Consider the following 21,532-nt stretch of genomic DNA (forward strand, 5'->3'; position numbering starts at 1 on the left):
GGGGGACAGAGGCCCTTCAGTAGCAGAAATTCCTGACTCTAGGAGAGAGGGCTACACACTCTGCCATCAGACAGCCGCCTCTCGAAGTGCAGACCCCTCTGCTGACATCAAGCCAGCATCTCCACTTAGAGACCCTCTCCTGCAGGCTGTGCCTCCCCAAATCCTTTGAGAATGTAACTATTCTATGTCCTATTAAGGATGCACTATCACTTGGGCCACTAAGGCAGGAAGAAAAGGACAAGGAGACTGTCCAGAGCCAGAAGGAGTTATCCATGGAAAGGATGAGGTGGGATTGCTCACTAGGGGTGCCCCCTCTTCCCCTCCGCTGCCCCTGCTGTGGGCCTCCACAGGCACACAGACCCTGGGAAGAACAGCCAGAAGTAGGAGGGCAATCCAGTGCAATGATTCTCTAACATTGGCCAGGATGAAATCCGGCTCTGCTCTTCCCTGCTCTACATACAAACAAAACCACTGACACAGGTCCATCTTCTGGTTCTGACCCACTTCTGCAATCGCTGCCCACCTCTCGCAAGCTGTGACGTGCCCGTTCCTACAAGAGACAGTGCATCTGCAATGGGCACTTGCCAAAGGACAGTGAGGTCCTGCCCCCATCTCACCCTGACACCCTACAACGAGACCAGGGTGTTCGCTACTCAACAGGGCTTTTCCTTATGAGAGGAAAACGCTGGTCCCATCTGCCGATGGGGCAGAATTTCCCGGGCCCAGTGCCTGCACAAACCCTGCCCAGCGCTCCCTCCTCCCGCATAACAGGACTCCTGGAATTATGGGATGAATTGTGAGTCCACAGTGGCCCTGGGGTAAGACAGGGAGTTCCATGCGGTCTGACCCAGGACAGACTTTTCGCTTCCCAGACCCAAAGTTCCGGCACCTCTAAAAGGAGAAAGTTTAAGCATCAGGAAGTTTAAGCATCGGTGGTTCCCAGCTCTAGCTGACACTGACGTCATGGGGGAGGGGCTTTAAAACGTGACCTGGGCCCCTTCCCAGGTCCATGACATCAGAACAGGTAAGGATGAACCAGAGCATCTTTCGTTTTTAAAACTCCCCGGGGGATTCTGATGTGCAGCTTGGTTGTGCAGCCCGAACGAGGTCCCCTCTGAGGCCCATTTGACTTCTGTGGGGCTATAAATCCAACCCTCAAGGCGGGTCCCTGTTCACAGGCAGAGGCCTGACCAGGAGCAGGTTAATTCCGCATGGGGGTGGGGGGCACTGGGGGCAGTTCACACAGCAGGAGAGCACCAGACACTTGTTACCTGGTTCCACCTGGAAGGGGGAGCAAAAAGGGGTCCTAGGAATACTGGATGCTTGCCGGGGCCTCAGAGAACTTGGAAGAAATCCAGAACTCATCAACAGACACCCTGAGGGGGAAACTGAAGGGAAAAGCGCTGAAAACAAGTAAGGCTACTCATTGATGGACGAAATAACCCCCTCTCCACCTGAACCAGCCTCTGAGAATGATGTGAAGAAGGAAGGAGCCTTCTCCAAGACGCCTTGCTCTGCCCAATCGTGCTTCACTCGGTAGCTGTGTAGCCTTGGGCAGGCTACTTAACCTCTCTGTGCCTTGGATGCTTCATTCCCAAATGGGGACAGTAAACATGGTGCCATGTTTCACAGAGTTTCAGTGAGGATTAAACGAGTTAATATAAAGGGTCCTACCCAGTGCCTGGCACACAGTAAGCACTCAATGAGTGTTAAAAATGGTTCACAGGGAAGGTTCCCACGGCAAAATAAATTGGGGAAAACACTGGGTTTAAGATAAATAGATCTCTTCACCGCAAGACTTCTCAATATAACCATATCAGTACTAATAATGGAAGGTATCTCAAAATTTGAGAGAGTTAAATGAGATAATGGATGTGTGAAACACTCAGCTCCCCCATGCACATAATAGATACTTAATAAATGTCACCTGTGTTATTAACAAGCCTGGGATCTTTAAGGAAAGGAGCGGGCATGTGTTTCCTAGATTCCTGTGCTCTTTTTCGACAGAGCGTCTTACGGAATCAGTGCTCTAGGAACCACACTCTGGAAAAAAATCACAGCGTGGGATGGACACGTTTTCCGGCTCCCTTACCAAGGGACTGAAAAAGAGGACTTAGGCCAGGGAGAGCCACAGCGTTCTGGTCACCAGAAGAATGTACTGGAGGGGAAGGGCTGACAACCTTCTCCTCCAGCTTTCACACACCACGTGGGTGGCGGGGGAGGGTATCCGCATGGAAGGGGCCTGGGTCTGTGATCCAGAAGGGCTGACTCAACTCTCGACCTCCCTCCTCTCTAGCTAGGTGACTCTGGCAAGTCACCTGGCCTCTCTGAGCCTGGTATCTTCACCTGCATAATGATGGGATGTGGGCCACACATCTGAGAAGCTGACATCTCAATTTCGGTAAAATGCAGATGGTTTGTGGGTGACAAGGGACAGAACAGCTGAAAACAGGAGTGTCCCAGGAAATCCACGTAATACGATCAGGACACTGGGGACCTTCTGCACATCTGTATGCTGTGCACACAAGAGCACGGCCCTTTTCACGCCAACTGAAATGGCAAACCTCTTACGAGTACTTGGCATTCCCATGGAGACAACAAAAACCACAGTGGCTGTTCAGATTGGCATTCACCATTCCCAACCCGGGCCAACCGACTGCACAGGGCCCTCCTGCTTTCCTCCACCCTCCATTAAAAGGATAACTTTCACTGAAGTGACTGCAGGGTAACAATTTCCCCATCTAACTCATGAAGCCGCTAAGAGACAGCACGACCTACTTGGGACGGTGTATTCTAGGCTGTGAACTTCTCACTGCAAGAGTGAAGGGAGCAGCATCTCCCGTGCTCCAGGCTGAGCACCGGCCTGGCCCTTTGTCATGCGCCTGTTCTTAATTTCCTGCTGCCTATTGTCTCTCTGATAACTGCTGAAAGAGGGAGGGGTATTATTTAATTGCTTTCAAGATATCAAACAAGCCAGTACGGAGGTTATCTGCTCCCCAACCCCTCGATTTTTCTAGCTCAAGGTTTGGTTACTTAGTTACTAACCGAGCGGAGAGGAAGGAGAGGTAGCCCCAGTGTGACAACGCAGACATCATTCAGCAGATGGAGGGGGGAGTCAAAAGGACAGCCATTAGAGGGTCAAACAGGGAACTGGAGCCTGAGGGCAGCTGCTGAGTGCAGGCGGCAGCAAAGTCAAACAACTCTTTCGAGGCATTCAAAGCGGGGAGGAGGAAGCCTACACTATCTGGACAAAATCAACAATTGTTCTAGATTACACGCTATCTGCTGTCAAGGTCAGTGTTATTCAGATCACTCTCACCCAGTCTACAGTAGAGACAGGTGTACCTAGACCGGGACAGTACTTTTTCTAGGGGGGTCCCCCCACCCTGACTTATGGGGGCAGGGAGAGGGAAGGCTCACAAGGACAGGACTGTGGAAGGGGGGGATTACACTGTATCAGACCATCCAAGGGAAGGAGTCTTCTCGGAGGAGGTCGTTGAGAAGACACGGCTGCCAGGTGGCCCATGAGCTGGGCGCTGGCAATCGGAGGCTCTTCCCCACCCCTTGTCCTGGGAACGTAAGGTCTACCTATTGTTCCCATACTAGGAGCCACTTCAAGGACTCAGCCTCGAGAGAGCCATGTGTTGTTGAGACGATCCCGTTAAGGCCGCTGTATAAACTTTAAGATGCTGACAAGTGGGTGTGGAGATGTACTCGTCTTGCGGTGCCCAAGACAAGCCTCTTATGTAGGTCCCGGTGCTGACGAGAACTGCCTCCGACCCATCTGGAACGGCCTGCCTCTTTCTTCAGCCCCATCTTGCCCTGTGTGCACAGTGCGAGGCAGTTTCAAATTTCACCTAGGGAGCTCCCAAGGTTGCAAACCAATAAGCATACAGAGGGTGCCAACTAATGACCAGAGCCTTGAAGGGAGATGGTAATTCAGCTGACCCTCCAGGAGCCCTCTGATTTTGCTGCTAGTACTCATATTAAAGCTAAAAACAACAACAACAAAACCCATGCATTGTCCTAGCAGAGTCACCATAAGGGGTGGGGGACACTGAGACCCAGTGGTTCATTTCTTATATAGATAAGAAAACTGTGGTTCCTTGTTAAACATGATACACGAGTTCAGCATCAACAGTTCAAGACCTTTGACAAGATAACATGGTTCCAGGGAAAAGAACTTGAGGGTGGAACAGGCATTTCTGGATCTTGCTTTTCCTCTTTTCCTGGAAACCAGTTGAGTCACTGGTCTCAAACAAGACGTAGCAACAGGTGCTATTGGAGCAGCTGCGTTCCGAGTGTGCAGAATTCTAACCTCAGTTGCACTGTGCTCTCCCTCCTCCAGCTGATGGTGAGCAGGGGCACCCCTCTTCAAGTGAGCTACCCGCCCCAGCCCCTCTGCCCTGCGTCTGAAGAGAAACTGGCTCCCAGATGGGCTGAGACACCAAGCAGTCACTGACTCCACTGGCACTGCCCCTGAGCTCCAGGGTGACTCACGCAAGCCCCATCATGACCAACACCTCAGAGATAAATCCAATGAAAACCCCTGATTTCCACCCTCACAGTGGGTACCCCGAGATGCAGTGAGTACCCCAAGACGCTGTTTCGCCCAGCTGATTGCTACCCTACCCAGTTGGTCCCTTCCCCTGTCACGCAACCATCTCTACGACTTACCCTACCTACTAAACAGCCTGGGACTTGAACATTTCACTGGAGAATTGGAAATCAGGGCATAGGATGGGCAGTCACAGACACCTCAGCCTGCAGAGAAAACCGTAGCTGGCGTTTGCTTTCTGTTTCCCATCCTTTAAAGCTGTACTCAGGATGGTGTGTGTGTGTGTGTGTGTGTGTGTGTGTGTGTGTGTGTACTTGGAGGAGGAAAAGGAAGGAGAGGCTGTGGGATTGATTAAGACTTATTAAACTATTGGAACAGAGGCTGAATCATCAGAGTCAAAAAATAAAGAGCTGCGACTTGATGCGACACTACCCCACTTCTTCCGTTCCCCTTGGCTCCCTCCCAGCGGGGAGGAGGAGGGGCTGAGCCGGCTCCCACCAGCAGGTGCCCACTGACAGGTTAAGGAAGGGGACTGGCTGTGTGGCCACTGCAACCTCCAGGCTGTGTAAAGCTGGGACGGTGGGAGGAGCCCCCCGCCCTCCCCCCTGAGCCTCTGCCTGCGCCTTGAACTGAATGTTGGGACCTAAGCGCAGGTTCACACACTATGCAGAGGGGCACTGAGCCCCGCACAGAGACAGGCTACCCTCCGGACCCATTTTCTCCCTGCCCTTCCCTGGCCCTGTGCCCAGGGATGACCCACAGTAGACACAGCTCTGCAAACTTGTCTGGGATGCCAGAGGTACCAAAGCAGCTCTGGGTCACCCCGGCAGCCACTCCAGTTGCCTGTAATATGCTGGGTGAAAAAGAACCGATCCTGTGAAATCTGAGGACAAGCAGCTTGCGTGGCTGCCACCAGCCTTGCGGCAGCCGAATGAAGTCGCTTGGCCCTTCATGCCCCCGCATGCGGGTCCCCCTTCCCCATGCGTCTGAGCTGTGCCCACGGCCACCGACCAGTAGGATCCTCCACCTGGCCCACCCTCATCCTCCCACAGGACCGGTGGGCGGAGCAGAGCTGCCGTGACGTAACGGGGGGGCGTGGGGGAAATGTGCGGAGGGGCCCCGCTCCACAGGGCCAGTCCAGGCGGCGCAGCCACCGCGCCCCGAGCCTCCATCTGCAGTTCGGCGCCCGGAGTCTGCGGGCCCGGCGAGCTCTCGGCAGCGCCAGGGGCGAGCGGGAGCCGGCAGGTCCGGACACCGATCGCAGGGTGCCAGCCAAGCTGCTGCGCGCCCTGGCGCCGGGCTGGATTGGGGACAACTGCTGGGTTCCGGCGAGCTGAACCAGAGGATTGCATCGGAAAAGCAAAGGTAAGTGTGTGTGTGTGTGTGTGTGTGTGTGTGTGTGTGTGTGTGTGTGTGTGTGTGTGTGTGTGTGTGTGAAGAGAAAGAGGGAGCAAGAGCGCCAGTCGCGCACTTGGGCACCTGGCGTTCGCCTTCTACGTTGCACCGTGGCGTTCGCCTCGCTGTGCCTGAGTGTAGGTCCCAGTGCGTGGGTCTCCGCTCTTTTCCCATTTGGGGGTGATTCTGGTGAGAATGAATGACTGCGGGTGTCCCAGCGTGAGTCGGGGGCTGTGGATCGCGTGTGTGGAACCGACGTGTCCGCATAGCCGCATGCCGGGGTGCGTGGCGTGCGCCCCCGTCCAGTCCTGGTCCCCCAACCGAGTATCCAGGTGGTAGCTGCAACAGGGACAACTTCTCTCCCTGCCACCTTTAAAAGGGACTGACTAGAAGAAGGCGAGGCCATTGGGGGGTAAGGGGAAGACACTGCCTCCGCTCCTGCGGGTGTGCACCCCAACATCCCAGCCTCTGAGGGGCATGCGCCGGAGCAGAGAAAAGAGGGGTGTCTCTCTGTTCCTCCCCGCCTGGCCTAGGAGACGGATCCCAAATGGTCTAGGGTCCGTTTCCCCTGCGCCCGGGCGGAAGGGACAGCTTGCTGAGGTTTGAAGAGACAGACCGCTGAGTGGCCCGCGTCGGCGAGGGAACCACCAGTCAAACCCCCAAGCGGTTGTCGCCCGCTTTCGGCCAGTGTCTGACACCTCGACCCTCCTTTGCGTTTAGAGACCGGGGTCCTGACATGATAATCTTCGATCCCCACCCTCTTCCCCCTGTAAATAGCAGAGAATCCTTTAGGAATCCCTTGGGTCTGAAGGTCAGCGAATTGGGTGAACGGGCGGAGGATTTTTTCTGTACCAGCGGTCCGGAGTCTCACCTCTCCCGCATGCACTTCGGCCAGCGCCTCCTGGCCTTTTCCCAGGCGCTCTAGTGCCGCGGGGGCGCGTACCTGGCAGTGGTCTCTCCCCACCAGCGGGGCTCAGGCTCCAGCCACCCCAAGATCCACTCAGGTTTAGCAAGCCCCGAAGCATGTGGGGGTGGGGGATGAATAGGAGAAAGATATTAGGGAGAAAGGAAAAACTGAAGCGCAATAGGATTTCGCACCACCCCTGATGCCTGGTCGCCATCCAAACACTCACTCAATTCTTAGGCTGGTAACCACAGCCCCTCTGGTAAGCGTTGGGGATGTGTGAAACCATTCTCACTCTCCTCTCCCACAGAGTTGGGACCCAGTATCAGAGAAAACCAATAATCAGCCATTTCCACTAACAATTCTTAGGCCGGGAAAATTAAAAAGCACAAAACCAAACTTCCTTGTGCATTTAATTTAACCACAATTCAACAAGTCTGACTGCCCAACATTGGGCTCCACTTTCCATGGGACCCAAATGAAGCAGAAGTCCCTGGAGACCTTAGGCCGCTGACTTTTTGTTGATGAAATAAGATCCACTGTGATTTAAACTCATTCCTTCCTTGGAGGAGACTTCCCAATCCGGACTGGCTCCCCACTGACCACCTCAGCCACCTTCACCAAGCTCTGTCTGAATCCTGTCCATTGCTGCCGCTCTCAAAAGTGGAGAAATGCTACTTCTCATCCTATTTGACCCCATGCAGTTCCATTTTACTGAATAAGATGCCAGCCAAAAATGCATTTAGGTCTGGAGGTCAACATTCAACCCTCCAGCATACATACACTTGCACCATCATCATCCCTACCCCAACAAATACCAGACAGGGCTTCTGGAACCCAGGGGTCTTCAGTCTTACCCAGACATTGGAGTATGACCTTGCGTATTACACAGATGGGACTCTGGAATTGCTAATGATTAATTGCACTTCAATGCAGGTGGCTTAAATAGGATTCTGGGTCTGTAGAATTAAAGTAACTGACAAGCCAGCTAGAAGTGACAGTGGGAAAAACCCAAGTTAATCTAGAGATTAAAAAAAAAAAAAAGGTTTCTTTACAGCTGTTTTTGATAGCTACCAATTTATGCTTTTTATCCAATGCAGACATTAAATCCCGGGTCCCCCAAAGTACTTCGCAGAAAGGTCAGCCACAAAGCCGATTCCACGGTATAGACAGTTGTGTGATGGGGAGATTAGCACAGAGAAAAGAAGCAATGAGCCTGGCAGGGCAAAATGAGTCAGAGGCAAAAACGGATCCTCGAGTACTTGTTGCCGGCTAAGTCCCCCTTACATCATCAGGAGTCTCTCCAAGCATAAAGGAGCAATGTCCAATCTTCACTCAGGCACCAGGAAAAGTGCCCTGCTGAGGGGAACTGTGTCCGCCAAGGGAATTATTCCCACCATGTGCCGAACACACCTTCCCTTTACCACCTTCCCTCTTCCAGGAATGACCTCCTTGCTTCACTCTTCATATATTCAAGACTCAGCTCAAGCCTCCCTCTTAAGAAGCCTTTTCTGCACAGCTCAGGAGGGCTAAGGCATTCTTAAGTCCTTTGTTCTCGCTGCAGCTCGCACCTGACATGTGCTGGCTTCCTGGCCCGGCTCTCCTTCTAAATTGTCACCTCCTAGAGAGTACCACCCATGTCTTGTTCATTCCTGTATCCCTGGTGTACAGAATAAAGAAGCCCCTAGTGATGGTTCTGGAATGACTGTCGATAAGTCATTTAATTACGTGATAAGCTATTGTCTTATACCTTAGGCCAAGCCAACAGTGTTACAATTATTTTCTCAGCACGGAGGTAAAACAGGAGTCAGCTGCTTCAGACCAAAGCCCCATTATTAGCTGCTAGTTTTCTAGTCCACTGAGCAGCAGATGTGATGCTGTGAAAAGTGCAGAAGATGTGGGTGCCCTGTGTTCAAATCCCAGCTCCAGCAATTATGTACAGGCAATGGGAGCAAGTTGCTTAAACTCTCTACGCCTCGGTTTTCTCATCTGTGAAATGGACAGAGCTTGGTGAAGGTGGCAGAGGTGGTCAATTGGGGAGCCAGTCCGGATTGGGAAGGCTCCTCCAAGGAAGGAATGAGTTTAAATCACAGTGGATCTTATTTCATCAACCAAAAGTCAGTGGCCTAAGGTCTCCGAGGGACTTCTGCTTCATTTGGGTCCCATGGAAAGTGGAGTTCAATGTTGGGCTGTCAGTACTTGTTGAATTGTGGGGAAGATCAAAGGGACAGTGAGTGTGAATCAGCTACATCAGGGTTTGGAACCTTCTGTTCACTTCTGTGAATGAACATGGCTCCTGTTTTTGTCCTTAATCCGGGGATCACAGGCACATTCTCTGGGGTGTTAGGAGACACGCATTCTGGGGCAGCATCGTGCTGAGGCCCCTCAGGAAGGGGCTCCAAGGCAACAAGGAGGTCAAGAATGGGGTATTAGAAAAACAGAAATAGACTAAAACATACTTTTTAAAAACAAAAGCAAGCCAGATTTTTAAAAAATACTTAAGACTAAATTGGTTCATTACATATAGGCTGATTTCAGTAACAGAGATAAAGGAGATGGCAGAGGAAAAATGGGGAAAAGAGATTTATTGAGCTCCAATTATGAGCCCAACACTCCGTGCGGCGTTTTCAAGTACATTTCATCATTTAACCTTCCCAACACCCCCATTTTAACAGATGAGAGCCAGAGCAGTTAGGTGCTGGGAAGAAAGTCACACAGGTTCTGTGGTGGAACCCTGGTTTGTTTCACCTCTGAAGTCCGGGATTTTTCCACTATTGAGTTTTCAGAATGGAAAAACTCCAAAGAAGTAGGCAGGTCAGCATAGATTTCCTCCTGGGGAAAGGCCAACAGCCTCGGAGGTCAGAGACTGGACTTCTCCACCCTCTCCCTTTTTACAGTTTGGACCAGTCAACTTCTTAGGGATCAAAGTACTTTTTTTTTTTGCAGCCACAACCATCTCCCACATGTGCGTCACCAAAGATGACAGAGATAAACTATGACGGCTTAACCCAGACCCTTCCCCACTACTGGACAAACAACTCAAAAATTCTGCACACTGACGAGAATGGGCTGATAGCTCTTCGTTGATGTGGAAAGATAATTTTCAGTTGAAGACTATGTCTGAGAGAGTAAACCAGAGACACGGAAAGCTGGCGAGAGCTTAAAGTAGCCTCTGACTGATGAGTCAATCTTCCTTTTTCCCTTGCAGATGACACAGTGGATCCTTTGCCTTCGGGACCCATTAAGGTGAGAATAAGACCTGTGGCTGGTTGGAACTCGCCTAAGACTCGAAGGCAGCCATGGATACGGCATATGACCTGTTCAACGGGAGCCGACCATTGCTTTCCTCTCCATTCGACCTCAATGGCTCAGTGGCGGCAGCCAACAGCTCAAACCAGACAGAGCCATACTACGATCTGACGAGCAATGCAGTTCTCACATGCATATATTTTGTGGTCTGCATCATTGGGTTGTGTGGCAACACGCTTGTCATTTACGTCATCCTCCGCTATGCCAAGATGAAGACCATCACCAACATCTACATCCTCAACCTGGCCATCGCAGATGAGCTCTTCATGCTGGGTCTGCCCTTCTTGGCCATGCAGGTGGCTCTGGTCCACTGGCCCTTCGGCAAGGCCATCTGCCGGGTGGTCATGACTGTGGACGGCATCAACCAGTTCACCAGCATTTTCTGCTTGACCGTCATGAGCATCGACCGATACCTGGCTGTCGTCCACCCCATCAAGTCAGCCAAGTGGAGGAGACCCCGGACAGCCAAGATGATCAATGTGGCTGTGTGGGGCGTCTCGCTGCTGGTCATCTTGCCGATTATGATATACGCCGGGCTTCGGAGCAACCAGTGGGGGAGGAGCAGCTGCACCATTAACTGGCCGGGGGAATCTGGGGCGTGGTACACAGGGTTCATTATCTACGCCTTCATCCTGGGCTTCCTGGTGCCCCTCACCATCATTTGTCTTTGCTACCTGTTCATTATCATCAAGGTGAAGTCCTCTGGAATCCGAGTGGGTTCCTCCAAGAGGAAAAAGTCTGAGAGGAAGGTCACCCGGATGGTGTCCATCGTGGTGGCTGTATTCATCTTCTGCTGGCTCCCCTTCTACATATTCAATGTCTCCTCAGTCTCAGTGGCCATCAGCCCCACTCCAGCCCTAAAAGGCATGTTTGACTTCGTGGTGGTCCTCACCTATGCCAATAGCTGTGCCAACCCCATCCTGTATGCCTTCTTGTCCGACAACTTCAAGAAGAGCTTCCAGAATGTCCTCTGTTTGGTCAAGATGAGCGGCACAGATGACGGGGAACGGAGTGACAGCAAGCAGGACAAATCCCGACTGAATGAGACCACAGAGACGCAGAGAACCCTCCTCAATGGAGACCTCCAGACCAGTATCTGAACTGCCTAAAACAGAAATAAAGAAATACAACGCCAAGCTCTGCCAACCGGCAATGGACCCCCTACCCCCACCCACTTCCTTCCTCCCACCCACTGCACCTGGCTTCTAGAATAGGGAATTGTTCCGCATGAGTCCAATTCAGAGAACCGTGTTTGAGTCGGCGTGTCTGAGTGACTGATGTGTGTTACATGGATTAATTCCCCCTAAAAGTGAACTTTGAAATACTGGCAGACAGTTCAAAGTCTGGAAAAGAGGTGATTATCTGGATATGATCCTTTGAAATGCTGAGGCGCAGCAAAGGTAGACAGCGATGTCTGTGTATTTGTGTGTTTCGAACCCAATACGTAATCTTGTATTACACTTGTATATTCCTATCTAGCCCCTGTACAGTCATTATCTACATTTCCTGTGTATAAACACACAAGTAGCAAATTCAAGTGTGCATAGTGCATTTGGACGTTAATTACAATATGGTACCTGCAGAAATGGGCTATCCATGGAGCCAATAAAAGTTTAAGCTTCAGGGATCTTGCTGGCTTGGGCAGTAGGTTCACACGGCCACATATTTTTGTGAAAAATTATAAAAGGAAGATGTTTTTGTATTCTTTTTCTTAAAGAGGGCCCCTTAAATTGTATACGTGTCCAGCCTCGGAAAACCAGCCTCTTCCCCTGGGCATCTGCTTCATTCCTTTCAGGCAAGTTAGATCAAAGCAGGAAGGGGAAGGGAGAAGATATATGAGGAGCCAGAACATAAATTCATGTGTTTCCTCTTCTTAGGTATAATCAAAGAATTATTCATTTACCCAAAATGACTTAAATGGTTATGGTCATCAATCACGGCATTTATCAAGACAAGGCCGGCTTTGTTATAACATTGCATTTTTTCTTCTCAAATTGCTTTAATTTTTCTTAGGGAACCAAGGAAAGGGGCTGATGGGAATCACTAACATGCAAGGCTAAAAACAGACTACAGTTCTTGTGGGGAAACGATTTTATTCTCCCCATCATGAAAATAAATGAGTAAGAATGAAGCTAAATTACATCTTTATGAGAAACCATGAAAATTGGGTTTTTTAATGCCAGACATGGCTTCCTGATGGAAATGTAATTCAACAACCCCTCCAAGGAGTTTTTAAAGGACTCGATACAAAGCTGGGCACTGAGGAAATCACAATGCATACTGAAGACCTGGGGACAATGTTCCCTAAATATAATAAGCATATACACCAGCCAATAAATATATAGCATTACAGGTGTGCGGGGGTGAGCAGTGGGGGTGCCCCATCCTCATAGGTATGGCCGTGCCACCTTCCTCACCCACCACATACACATTACACGTCTGACCTCCAATGCCACAGACTCAGATTTTCCTCAAGCACTGCCATACACAGGCACTTTGCACCATCAGTGGCATTTTATTTTCTTTCTCCCTGAAATTGTAGATGGGCTCATGGACAAGTGATAGGAAATGAGATGATGCCCATTTCATTGACTGAACACAATTTCCAGGGTGTTTGTCAGGATGCCATCACCTCTGGGTTTATATGAAAAGCTCCTTCTTAGTGTCTCACGTACAGATTTTACCGTATTCTAAATGGCGCTTGTCTTTTCTCGCTCCCTATGCATGGGCTGTTTGACTGTGGGAACGACCAGGAACTCCACGTGTGCCTATCATTAATGTGCCGTCTTTATTCCAGCTGTCTACATTATTCATGCCGCCTCACTGCCAAAAGTACTTACTGTGCCCTAGAAAAATATGTTCAGTAAGATTTACGACAGATAAATCCTTGCAAAAATAAAAAGAGGTACAATTATAAGGGGAGACGCCCGGGAAAGTTGTCACACAAAAATGCATGCAGTAAAATCCCACACCAGCACTAAAGGAAGGGTCAGCGACAAGTTCAGCTCAGGACTTCCCAGCAGCCACAACTAACTGAGAGGGACTCTTCCCTTTCCCTTCCCCACCTCCACCTCCTCCTCATCGTCTTTCATAAAAACAAGCAAAGATTTGGAATGAAATGCTTTAAACCCAACATTATTATAATAGGAGATATTCCAGGGTCTTTGAATAAATGCTGATTTTTACTTAGGGAAATGATTCCAAGGGGTGGAGACTTGGTAAAAAAGAATAATTTCAAAGCAAATAGAGTAATTCTATAACACTCATGGCCTCGTGATCAGAGAAATTGCCTCCAAGGAAGCTGGGGTCCAAAGCAGCCATGTCTCGAAACAAAATGCACAGCCAGTATACTGTGAGTACTCAACCGGCAGAATGATCTCGGAGGCTACCAGATGGAGCCTTGACGATTGAGGCTGTAATTCCATTCAGGTAAGGTCAGGTCTCTACTACATGAAGAGGTATTCTCCACTTTTTGAACTATCTCTTTCAAGGATTACTTGCTGTCCGGTTGTTTTCTTTTATCCAAGAGGGAATCGACATTTTCAATTCAATGTTAACATAATTTTAATTCCAAAATTTAATCTTGGCCTCCACTCAACATTTCATTATGAAGACAAATCTGCTGGGTGCTGGGAGAGAATAAAAAGTAATGCACTCGATTGATTTTAGGATACCTGGTCACTGGGATTGCGCAAGCAACTACCTAACTTCCATTAGCATGGGTAGTTAAGCCCTGATTAAACCTAAGTGGATTTAGTGAGAAAGGTAGCGGGAGAGAGAATCTGACATTGTGGCCTGTGTTCAATGGTGTCAGCTTGTATTTCAGTAACTGAGAGTTCAGAAATATTGGACACGGAGTTGAAACTTTGGTGGGGTTCATGTCGTAGTTTGGGACAGTCTAAGACGACACCAGGAAAAGGACACTGGATGACACCAGAACATTGCATTTCTTTCCTTTGCTTGTTCTTACAGAGAAGAAGGAAAATAAGGAGGAGAAAAAAGAAGAGGGGGAGGGGTCACTCTGTTACTTGTGGCTGCGGGGAAGTCCTGAGCTAAACCTGTAGCCGACCTTTCCTTTAGTGATGGTGTGGGATTTCACTGCATGCGTTTTTGTGTAACAACTTCAACAGTTTCACAATTGTACCTCTTTTTATTTTTGCATGGGTTTATATACCTATCAGAAATGGTCTGCAGAGAAGAAAATGTGGACTGGTGGATGGGACTTCCAGAGCTGGCAGCAAACTGGAGTCTATTTGCTTACACAGAGGTAACCTCTTCTCCATGACCGAATACAAGTGTTGGTGGCGGAAGCAGTCAGCCCCAGCTGCCCTACACGGGAGCACTGTTCTGGAAAAGTGTACAGTCTGGTCACAGAGACAGGTAGGAAGTCAACTGCTGTTGAGATACATGCTCCTAGTCAGCTCCAAATGTGACAGTTCAAGCAAGGCAGCAAAGTCACAGTGGAAGGCTGAAATGAACCTTGGCCTTGCGAAGAAATATGGCAAGAAGGTCATCATACATTTCCCTATATGGTTGGGAAGGTCCGAATAGGGTTTCTGAAACACGTATCAGCATAAGAGTCGCAACAGCTGACAAGCCGAGCTTGTGAGCCTGTAAGTGATGACTTATCCTCGATCACTTGCCTCATCTACATTTTTGCCAGATTCAAAAATACCGAATTCCCTATCAAATATTCTATCAGAAGAAACCTTTACCTAAGTGGTCGCTTTGCTTCTACTAAGTAAATTTCTGGGAACATTCCCATAGGCAGAGTCTCTAATTTTTTTATTCCAGCAGCTCAGCTGGAAAGTAGGCACAAGGGACTGTATTCTACTTACAGCTAAAAAGCTTTTGTAGCTCTGTTATCTGAGTTGGCAGGCTATTAGGGTTGAGAATAACAGCTCAAGGACAAGCTTTCACACCTCCCACCCCCACGGACACTTTCAAAGACTGCCCACCCCTTCCTCTAACTCAGCAGTGATCAAACACAGGCAGATCATGAAATTTTCTAGGGTCAGGTTGTAGGTGTCTTGACTCTGCTTAAAACCAGAGCTAAATATTAACCAAGACTTAACCAAGCTGAACATAAAACGTTACTGATTCTTCCAAGATTAAAAGTGAGTATAATATCATGAAATGCAATGCTGTGGCTTTGTGACGAGGCTCAGTGGACGTCTGCCTGCCGTTGGACGAAGACTGTAAACGTGAGCGAGCAGATGACAGTCACCTGCAGACGGGTAGAGAGGGACTTTAAATGGAGAAGGGAGAGGCTTCATTTGTTTCCTCTCTCTCCTCTCTCTTAGCGTTACTGAAGGGGCAGAAGCCGGGAGAAAAAGACCTCTTTGCCAGAATATTGGTGTCTGGTCGGGAGAGGTGGCTCACGTCCCATCCTGATCCTGCTGGGACTGGAAGCCGAAGAGGCATGTCGTGGTTAGAGATAAAACTGCCCTGTCCTCTGAGAAAAGCCTGTTGGGGAGCGTGATGCAAGGCCTGAAATGGCTTCCCACATGCTGGCCCACTCAATTATTCAGTGACCGGGGCCTCCAACTGCTTGAGCAGTAGAGAAGGTCTCTTTGCAGTGACAGTCACTTTAGAGAGAAAGGGGTGTGCTACGGTCTACCAAATAAGACTGGGACAGAAGGAGACACAGATGTCCCAGGTCCTTGCAAAGAATAGATTACAAAGTGGCTGGTATGGGAACGCTGAGGGACAACTGCTAGTCTCAAAAGAGCCAGAGCCACGATCAGGGTTACCGGACTTGCTGTAAGCTCACCGGGTACCACCTGGGGCACATGCCCCTGGGCAGTGCTCCCCTGACCTCGCAGATGGCTGGGGTGTCAGTTCCTGTGAGGGTTCCCAGCCCCAGGCGACAGACCTGGTCATGACCGAGGGAGCGGATAATTTTCTCATGGATATTATTTTTTAACAAGAAACCCAAATGGTTCTCGTATAACATAACCAAGGCTTAGCTGTCTTCTTGACATGAACCAGCCTCCCACGTCTCCGGAGAAAGGGATAGTCTTCTAAAGTTCGCAAGGTCTCCTCCACTTTCACTGTAGTTGGCGCTCTCCAACATACACAACAATGCACACGTGTCATGCAACAGAGAACATGTGGCACAGTGAGAGGCCTGCTCACATGTGTGATATGCATGCACACACGTGCTGCACACGTGACACACATGTACATGCACACAATAAACCTATGTTGTTTAGGCAAAACCTCCAACACAGAGATACTCCACGGTTCTCAGCAGACAGAGATAACTGTACTGGCTGGTTCATTTGAAGTCTAGGGATAGTAAGTCACTTTTTTCTAGATAAGGGAGGGGGACATTGTGCATGAGCTGGTTTCTCACCAGTGGATCCACGCCACGCCACAGACCACACGCCTAGCCCCAGCCAGCCACCCCTGCAATAACAGGCCAGCTCCATTTAAAAAAAAAAAAGACTTGGGAAAGGGTGCAAATGGTTTACTACAAATCATCCCCACTAGTCAACCACACATTCTGCTAACAGCAATGTTTTTGCGGGGGGAAAAAAATACAGTTTCTTTGCAGAAAAATCACTCCAAGCAATTCTCAAATTGATTCTCATCAACGACAGTGTTTTTTTGTTTGTTTGTTTAATTTTTTTTTTTTTTTAAGATTTTTATTGGAGAAGGGGAACAGGACTTTTATTGGGGAACAGTGTGTACTTCCAGGACTTTTTTCCAAGTCAAGTTGTTGTCCTTTCAATCTTAGCAGTGGAGGGCGCAGCTCAGCTCCAGGTCCAGTTGCCGTTGCTAGTTGCAGGGGGCGCACCCCACCATCCCTTGCAGGAGTCGAACCGGCGGGACTCGAGGAATTGAACTGGTAACCTTGTGGTTGAGAGCCCACTGGCGCACGTGGAAATCGAACCGGCAGCCTTCGGAGTTAGGAGCACGGAGCTCTAACTGCCTGAGCCTGCGGCCCCCAATAGTGTTTTGTTTTGTTCTGTTTTTTCATAAATTTTTATTGGGGAATGTTGGGGAACAGTGTGTTTCTCCAGGGCCCATCAGCTCCAAGTCGTTGTCCTTCAATTTAGTTGTGGAGGGCGCAGCTCAGCTCCAAGTCCAGTCGCCATTTTCAATCTTTAGTTGCAGGGGGCGCAGCCCACCATCCCATGTGGGAATTGAACCGGCAACCTTGTTGTTGAGAGCCTGCACTCTAACCTATTGAGCCACCCAGCCACCCCATCAACAACAGTCTTTTAATAGATCGACATTCCTCCCGCCTCCCGCACCAAGCTTCGCAATACAAATCTGAGGTTGAACGCTTTGGGGGATGCTGAGATGCTTGGCCACCAAGAAAATGAACCGCGGTTCTCTTCCTCAGCCATGGGCACACCTCCAAAATCTCTCTTCAACGTAAAAGATGTCCTCCCTTGCCCCCGTTCCCACTCCAGTCCGTGTCCATGGCTCAGGCTCTCTACATCAGCTCACCCTGTGCTTTCTGAGTACCTGCCGGTATGGGATGCGGGAGAGAGCGTTGCTGTATCTTCCTCTGATGAACAGAAGTCTGATCTGCAGGATTCATTCTCAAGATTAATTAAAGTCAGCTTAGGCCCAGCTGTGCTGCCAAACTGGAGTGTAGACACTTCCGGAGCAAAGGCTTTGACGGGATGAAGACTCACTTTGTTTGGCTTCTGCTTAATGCCTTTGACAGATTAAAATTGTCTCCTAAGTGTCTCTTCCAAACTCCCAGGTAGATGGGCGCTGTTTTATTGATGGCAGGCTTGCTATGAGAGGCGACGGGCCACAGCTGCTTCACTTTTCTTCTCTGCACCTTCCCGCAATCGCCTTTGCTACCTATGTCCTGGCTCCAGGGCTTATCCACTGGAAGGTGGCAGAACCGCATCCCCAAACACGCCACCTGTGGCCTCTGCTAGGGGCCATCTTTGCAGCCAAGGACACCCATTCCTCCTAGATCTTAAGGAACATTTCTAGTCCGACTGAGCGGCCATCAGCAACATGGTTCTGGGCTGGCGGGCCGATGTGGCAGTGGGTACTTAGAGGGCTTGGGATTTTGAGGACCCCTGCCTCCAGGACCAATGAAATAAACCCCAGTTGCTAGAGAAGAACCAAAGTGAGGCACTGAGGTGGCAGTCACTCGGCAGCAAAGCCTGCCGTTGGAGGTCAGCTTCACCTTAGAGAGTGCCGAGGTCAGCAGAGGTCCAGGTTCTGTGGTGGAATCAGGACCTGGACGCTGCCTTTCAGGGGCGGGTCTCACATTTTTGAAATTGAACCCGTCAGAGTTTGCTTGCTTTAACGATCTATCTTTCAAAACAGGCTCTCTCATATTTAGAGTTAAAATTTGAAATTTTAAAAATGTCTTCCCTTTTTGCCGCAATGCCCACATTTACACAACAGAAGAGGACACTTAGTTTTCATCAAATCAGGTTGGAAACTGGTTTCGAAGGAAACAGTCGGCAGAGGCATTTAACCCTAGGGGTGGACAACCCAGACCCAGGCCTCATTCTTTCTCTCCGCCTCTCCCTCCTTTGGGTCATTGCGCGGCCTTGGACAGGAATTGAATACCTAGCTGAGCGGGAGAAAAAGCCTTGCGGTCACAACAACCAGCTAATGAAGACTGATCTCCCATCCGTTCACAGGAAGAAATCAGCCACCCCAGCCGCACAGTTCCGCCCAGCTCACCCTGTTGGGTGGTGAACAAAAGTAACAGCAGACAATTCAGCTATCCGGGATCATTCAAAAACCTGCATCTGAGTTTCCAACAGCCTAAGAACCATCTCTCCAGGAAAGAACAGAGTGTGGAGTGTATGGAGTTGACTGTTTAGGATGCATTTAAAGATACTGTAACATGTACAGTGCATTTTTCCTAACGTAGACTCTCCTTATTTCATACTCTACCCATCACTCTCTGGCTGCCACTCACAACAAACAACAGCGAGTTTTTATAAGCAGTAGCTCAATCATTATCCAAGGAGACTGAAAATTCTTTGTACACATGCTCCCATACAGCATTTCACCCAACTTCTGTTTTGGGGTTTTTTTTTTAAGATTTTTTATTGAGGAAGGAGAACAGGACTTTATTGGGGAACAGTGTGTACTTCCAGGACTTTTTTCCATGTCAAGTTGTTGTCCTTTCAGTCTTAGTTGTGAAGGGCGCAGCTCGGCTCCAGGTCCAGTTGCCATTGCTCGTTGCAGGGGGCACAGCCCACCATCCCTTGTGGGAGTCGAACTGGCAACCTTGTGGTTAAGAGCCCACTGGCACATGTGGGAATCGAACCGACAGCTTCGGAGTTAGAAGCACAGAGCTCCAACCGCCTGAACCACCGGGCCGGCTCCGACTTCTGTTTTTTTGAGTGGTGCTGACACTGTATGTCATCACCCCTTCCCCACCTCTTTCTGGAGGTGGTAGTGATCATGAAATGCGAGCCTTTGTGTTCGTTTCCACCTGTCTTTGAAGGTTTAATGGAGTTTTCTTCTCCTTCCACGCTCTGTGGATACAAGGAAACCTGGGACATCCAGAAAAAAGCCTTCAGCACCTCAACTGCAAAAACAGTTTCAATTATGTGATGCAAAGGATGGTTTTAATATATCAAGAATAGGTGTGCACATAAGCTATTATTCTCATAGTATTTCGAATGTGGCTACTCTTGCTAACATGTCATTCCTGCCTGTCCAGAATTTAGAAAAATATAGTTAAAACTGGTTTTGCTTTCAGATAAGCTGCTACTGCTTTTGTATGTGTATGTTTCCTGACAGGTAAATGTACCTCTATCTTTGCTATTACAACTGATTGTATATACTAGAAAACAAGACGCAATCAGTTCTTTTTAGTGACTTGATATTTTTTTTATTTGCAAGTGTCCTGTTTAATAAACGACCTTCATATGAAATCGTACTTTCAATGGAAGCGATTCAGACTTAAGTTTGTTCATTAGGCCAGGTATGGGGACTCCCCTCTGTCCCCATCTACCTCTGAAAAAGACCCCACATGTTCAGGAAAATAGGCCAGAATCCCAAGTGACATAACCCATACTTTCCAGGTTTCCTAAAACACTGAACTGGAATCTTTGGGATTTTGCAATTTGTTTTAAAACTCTAAGCCCAACGAAAAGCCTACAAAATGTTTTCTAGCTGTCTTAGCAATCATTGGTTTGGAAGCAAAAGAAAAATAAAAGTTTAAAAATTGACAGCCACTGGTGAGTGCTATTTTGTCCAAGGACTGACTGATTTCTTTTTTTCAATCTAGTTGTGGAGGGCGCAGCTCACAGTGGCCCATGTGGGGACCAAACCGGCAACCTTGTTGTTAAGAGCACCGCGCTCTAACCAACTGAGCTAACCGGCTGCCCCAGGACTGACTGATTTTTAATGGCCCTATCTGATTTCTTCTAGACTTTGTAGCCTCGTTTAAATAGCATGGTTAAGTCATTGTAAAGCCGATGACAAAAGAGGTGCTCTGAAAAGGCCATAAAGACATGCTAGGTCTAGCTGATAACAAAACTGGTCGTGGACAAATGTCAAGAGTTTTAAAATTAGGTCAAAGAAGACAACTTTTTGTCACCTCCTTGCCTTCCTTTCACTCAAAATCAAAACATAACAAAAATGTCCAGCTGCTTAAAACAAGAGTCTTAACTCCAAAGTAGACTGCTAAATCCAAAAAGGAAATTAGCAAGTTTTTGGAGTGCCCACAATGCACCAAGCCGGGCTGTAAGCCCTTGATATGCATCCTCTCATTTCAATTCCCATAAGAACTCTAGGAAGTAGGGACTCCTGGGAACGCCCTTCTACAGAGGAGGAAACTGAGGCGTATGGCGCATACTTGCGTCTCTTGCCCAGAACCTACCCTCTCAACCACTTTGCCACATTGCACTTGTACCTATGGGATATGGGACCTCATTCATGCCCTTGACAACCCAGAGCCCACACTTCCTGTCTGCACAACGGGCGTAACACCACGTAGCTCACAGAATTGTGTAAAGATTGGATGAAAGAAAATAGTTTCAATAATTTATTACATTATCAGGTGCATAGAGGTGCCCGGTAAATATTAAGTTCTCTCCCCTTTAATCACAGCAAAAGAAGATCAGACTCTTTTTGGTTGTTAAACAACTGATCATTTTCCAAATGGGCTCATATTAAACCCCGGCTTCTAATTTTGCCATTAATGGAAAGCTTAGCTGGCTCTATCAAAACCAACCCTATGATGCAAGATGAAAGCCAAGTCTGGAACAGAAAAGCAAATGCATTGTCTGCCCAATAAAATGCTACACGCGTTCTGTCCACACAGAGCGTGTTCCTTTCTAGCTAGAGGACTTTCTTCCTTGGCTAAGCCTAACTGAATTCTGGTCTCCGCCAAAATGGACCAGGGCTATAACTTC

The 21,532-nt window shown here is 48.9% G+C and overlaps 2 protein-coding genes across 4 annotated transcripts in view; one reads left to right on the forward strand and one right to left on the reverse strand.

Moving 5' to 3' along the window:
* Positions 1-21,532, reverse strand: part of SLC39A11 (solute carrier family 39 member 11) — a 359,113-nt gene that overhangs the window by 327,873 nt on the left and 9,708 nt on the right. The gene's annotated exons all lie outside the window — the stretch shown is intronic.
* Positions 5,288-20,344, forward strand: SSTR2 (somatostatin receptor 2). The gene is made up of 2 exons (XM_019740424.3): positions 5,288-5,923; positions 10,066-20,344. The coding sequence occupies exon 2, from the start codon at positions 10,157-10,159 to the stop codon at positions 11,264-11,266; it is 1,110 nt and encodes a 369-aa protein (XP_019595983.1). The 5' UTR covers positions 5,288-5,923; positions 10,066-10,156; the 3' UTR covers positions 11,267-20,344.

Source organism: Rhinolophus sinicus, chromosome 12 (assembly GCF_057876585.1).
Source record: "Rhinolophus sinicus isolate RSI-liver-muscle chromosome 12, RSI-T2T, whole genome shotgun sequence".
Lineage (NCBI taxonomy): Eukaryota > Metazoa > Chordata > Mammalia > Chiroptera > Rhinolophidae > Rhinolophus > Rhinolophus sinicus.

Excerpts from the sequence above, each read along its gene's own strand:
- SSTR2 (XM_019740424.3), top strand. The coding sequence starts at position 10,157 with ATGGATACGGCATATGACCTGTTCAACGGGAGCCGACCATTGCTTTCC.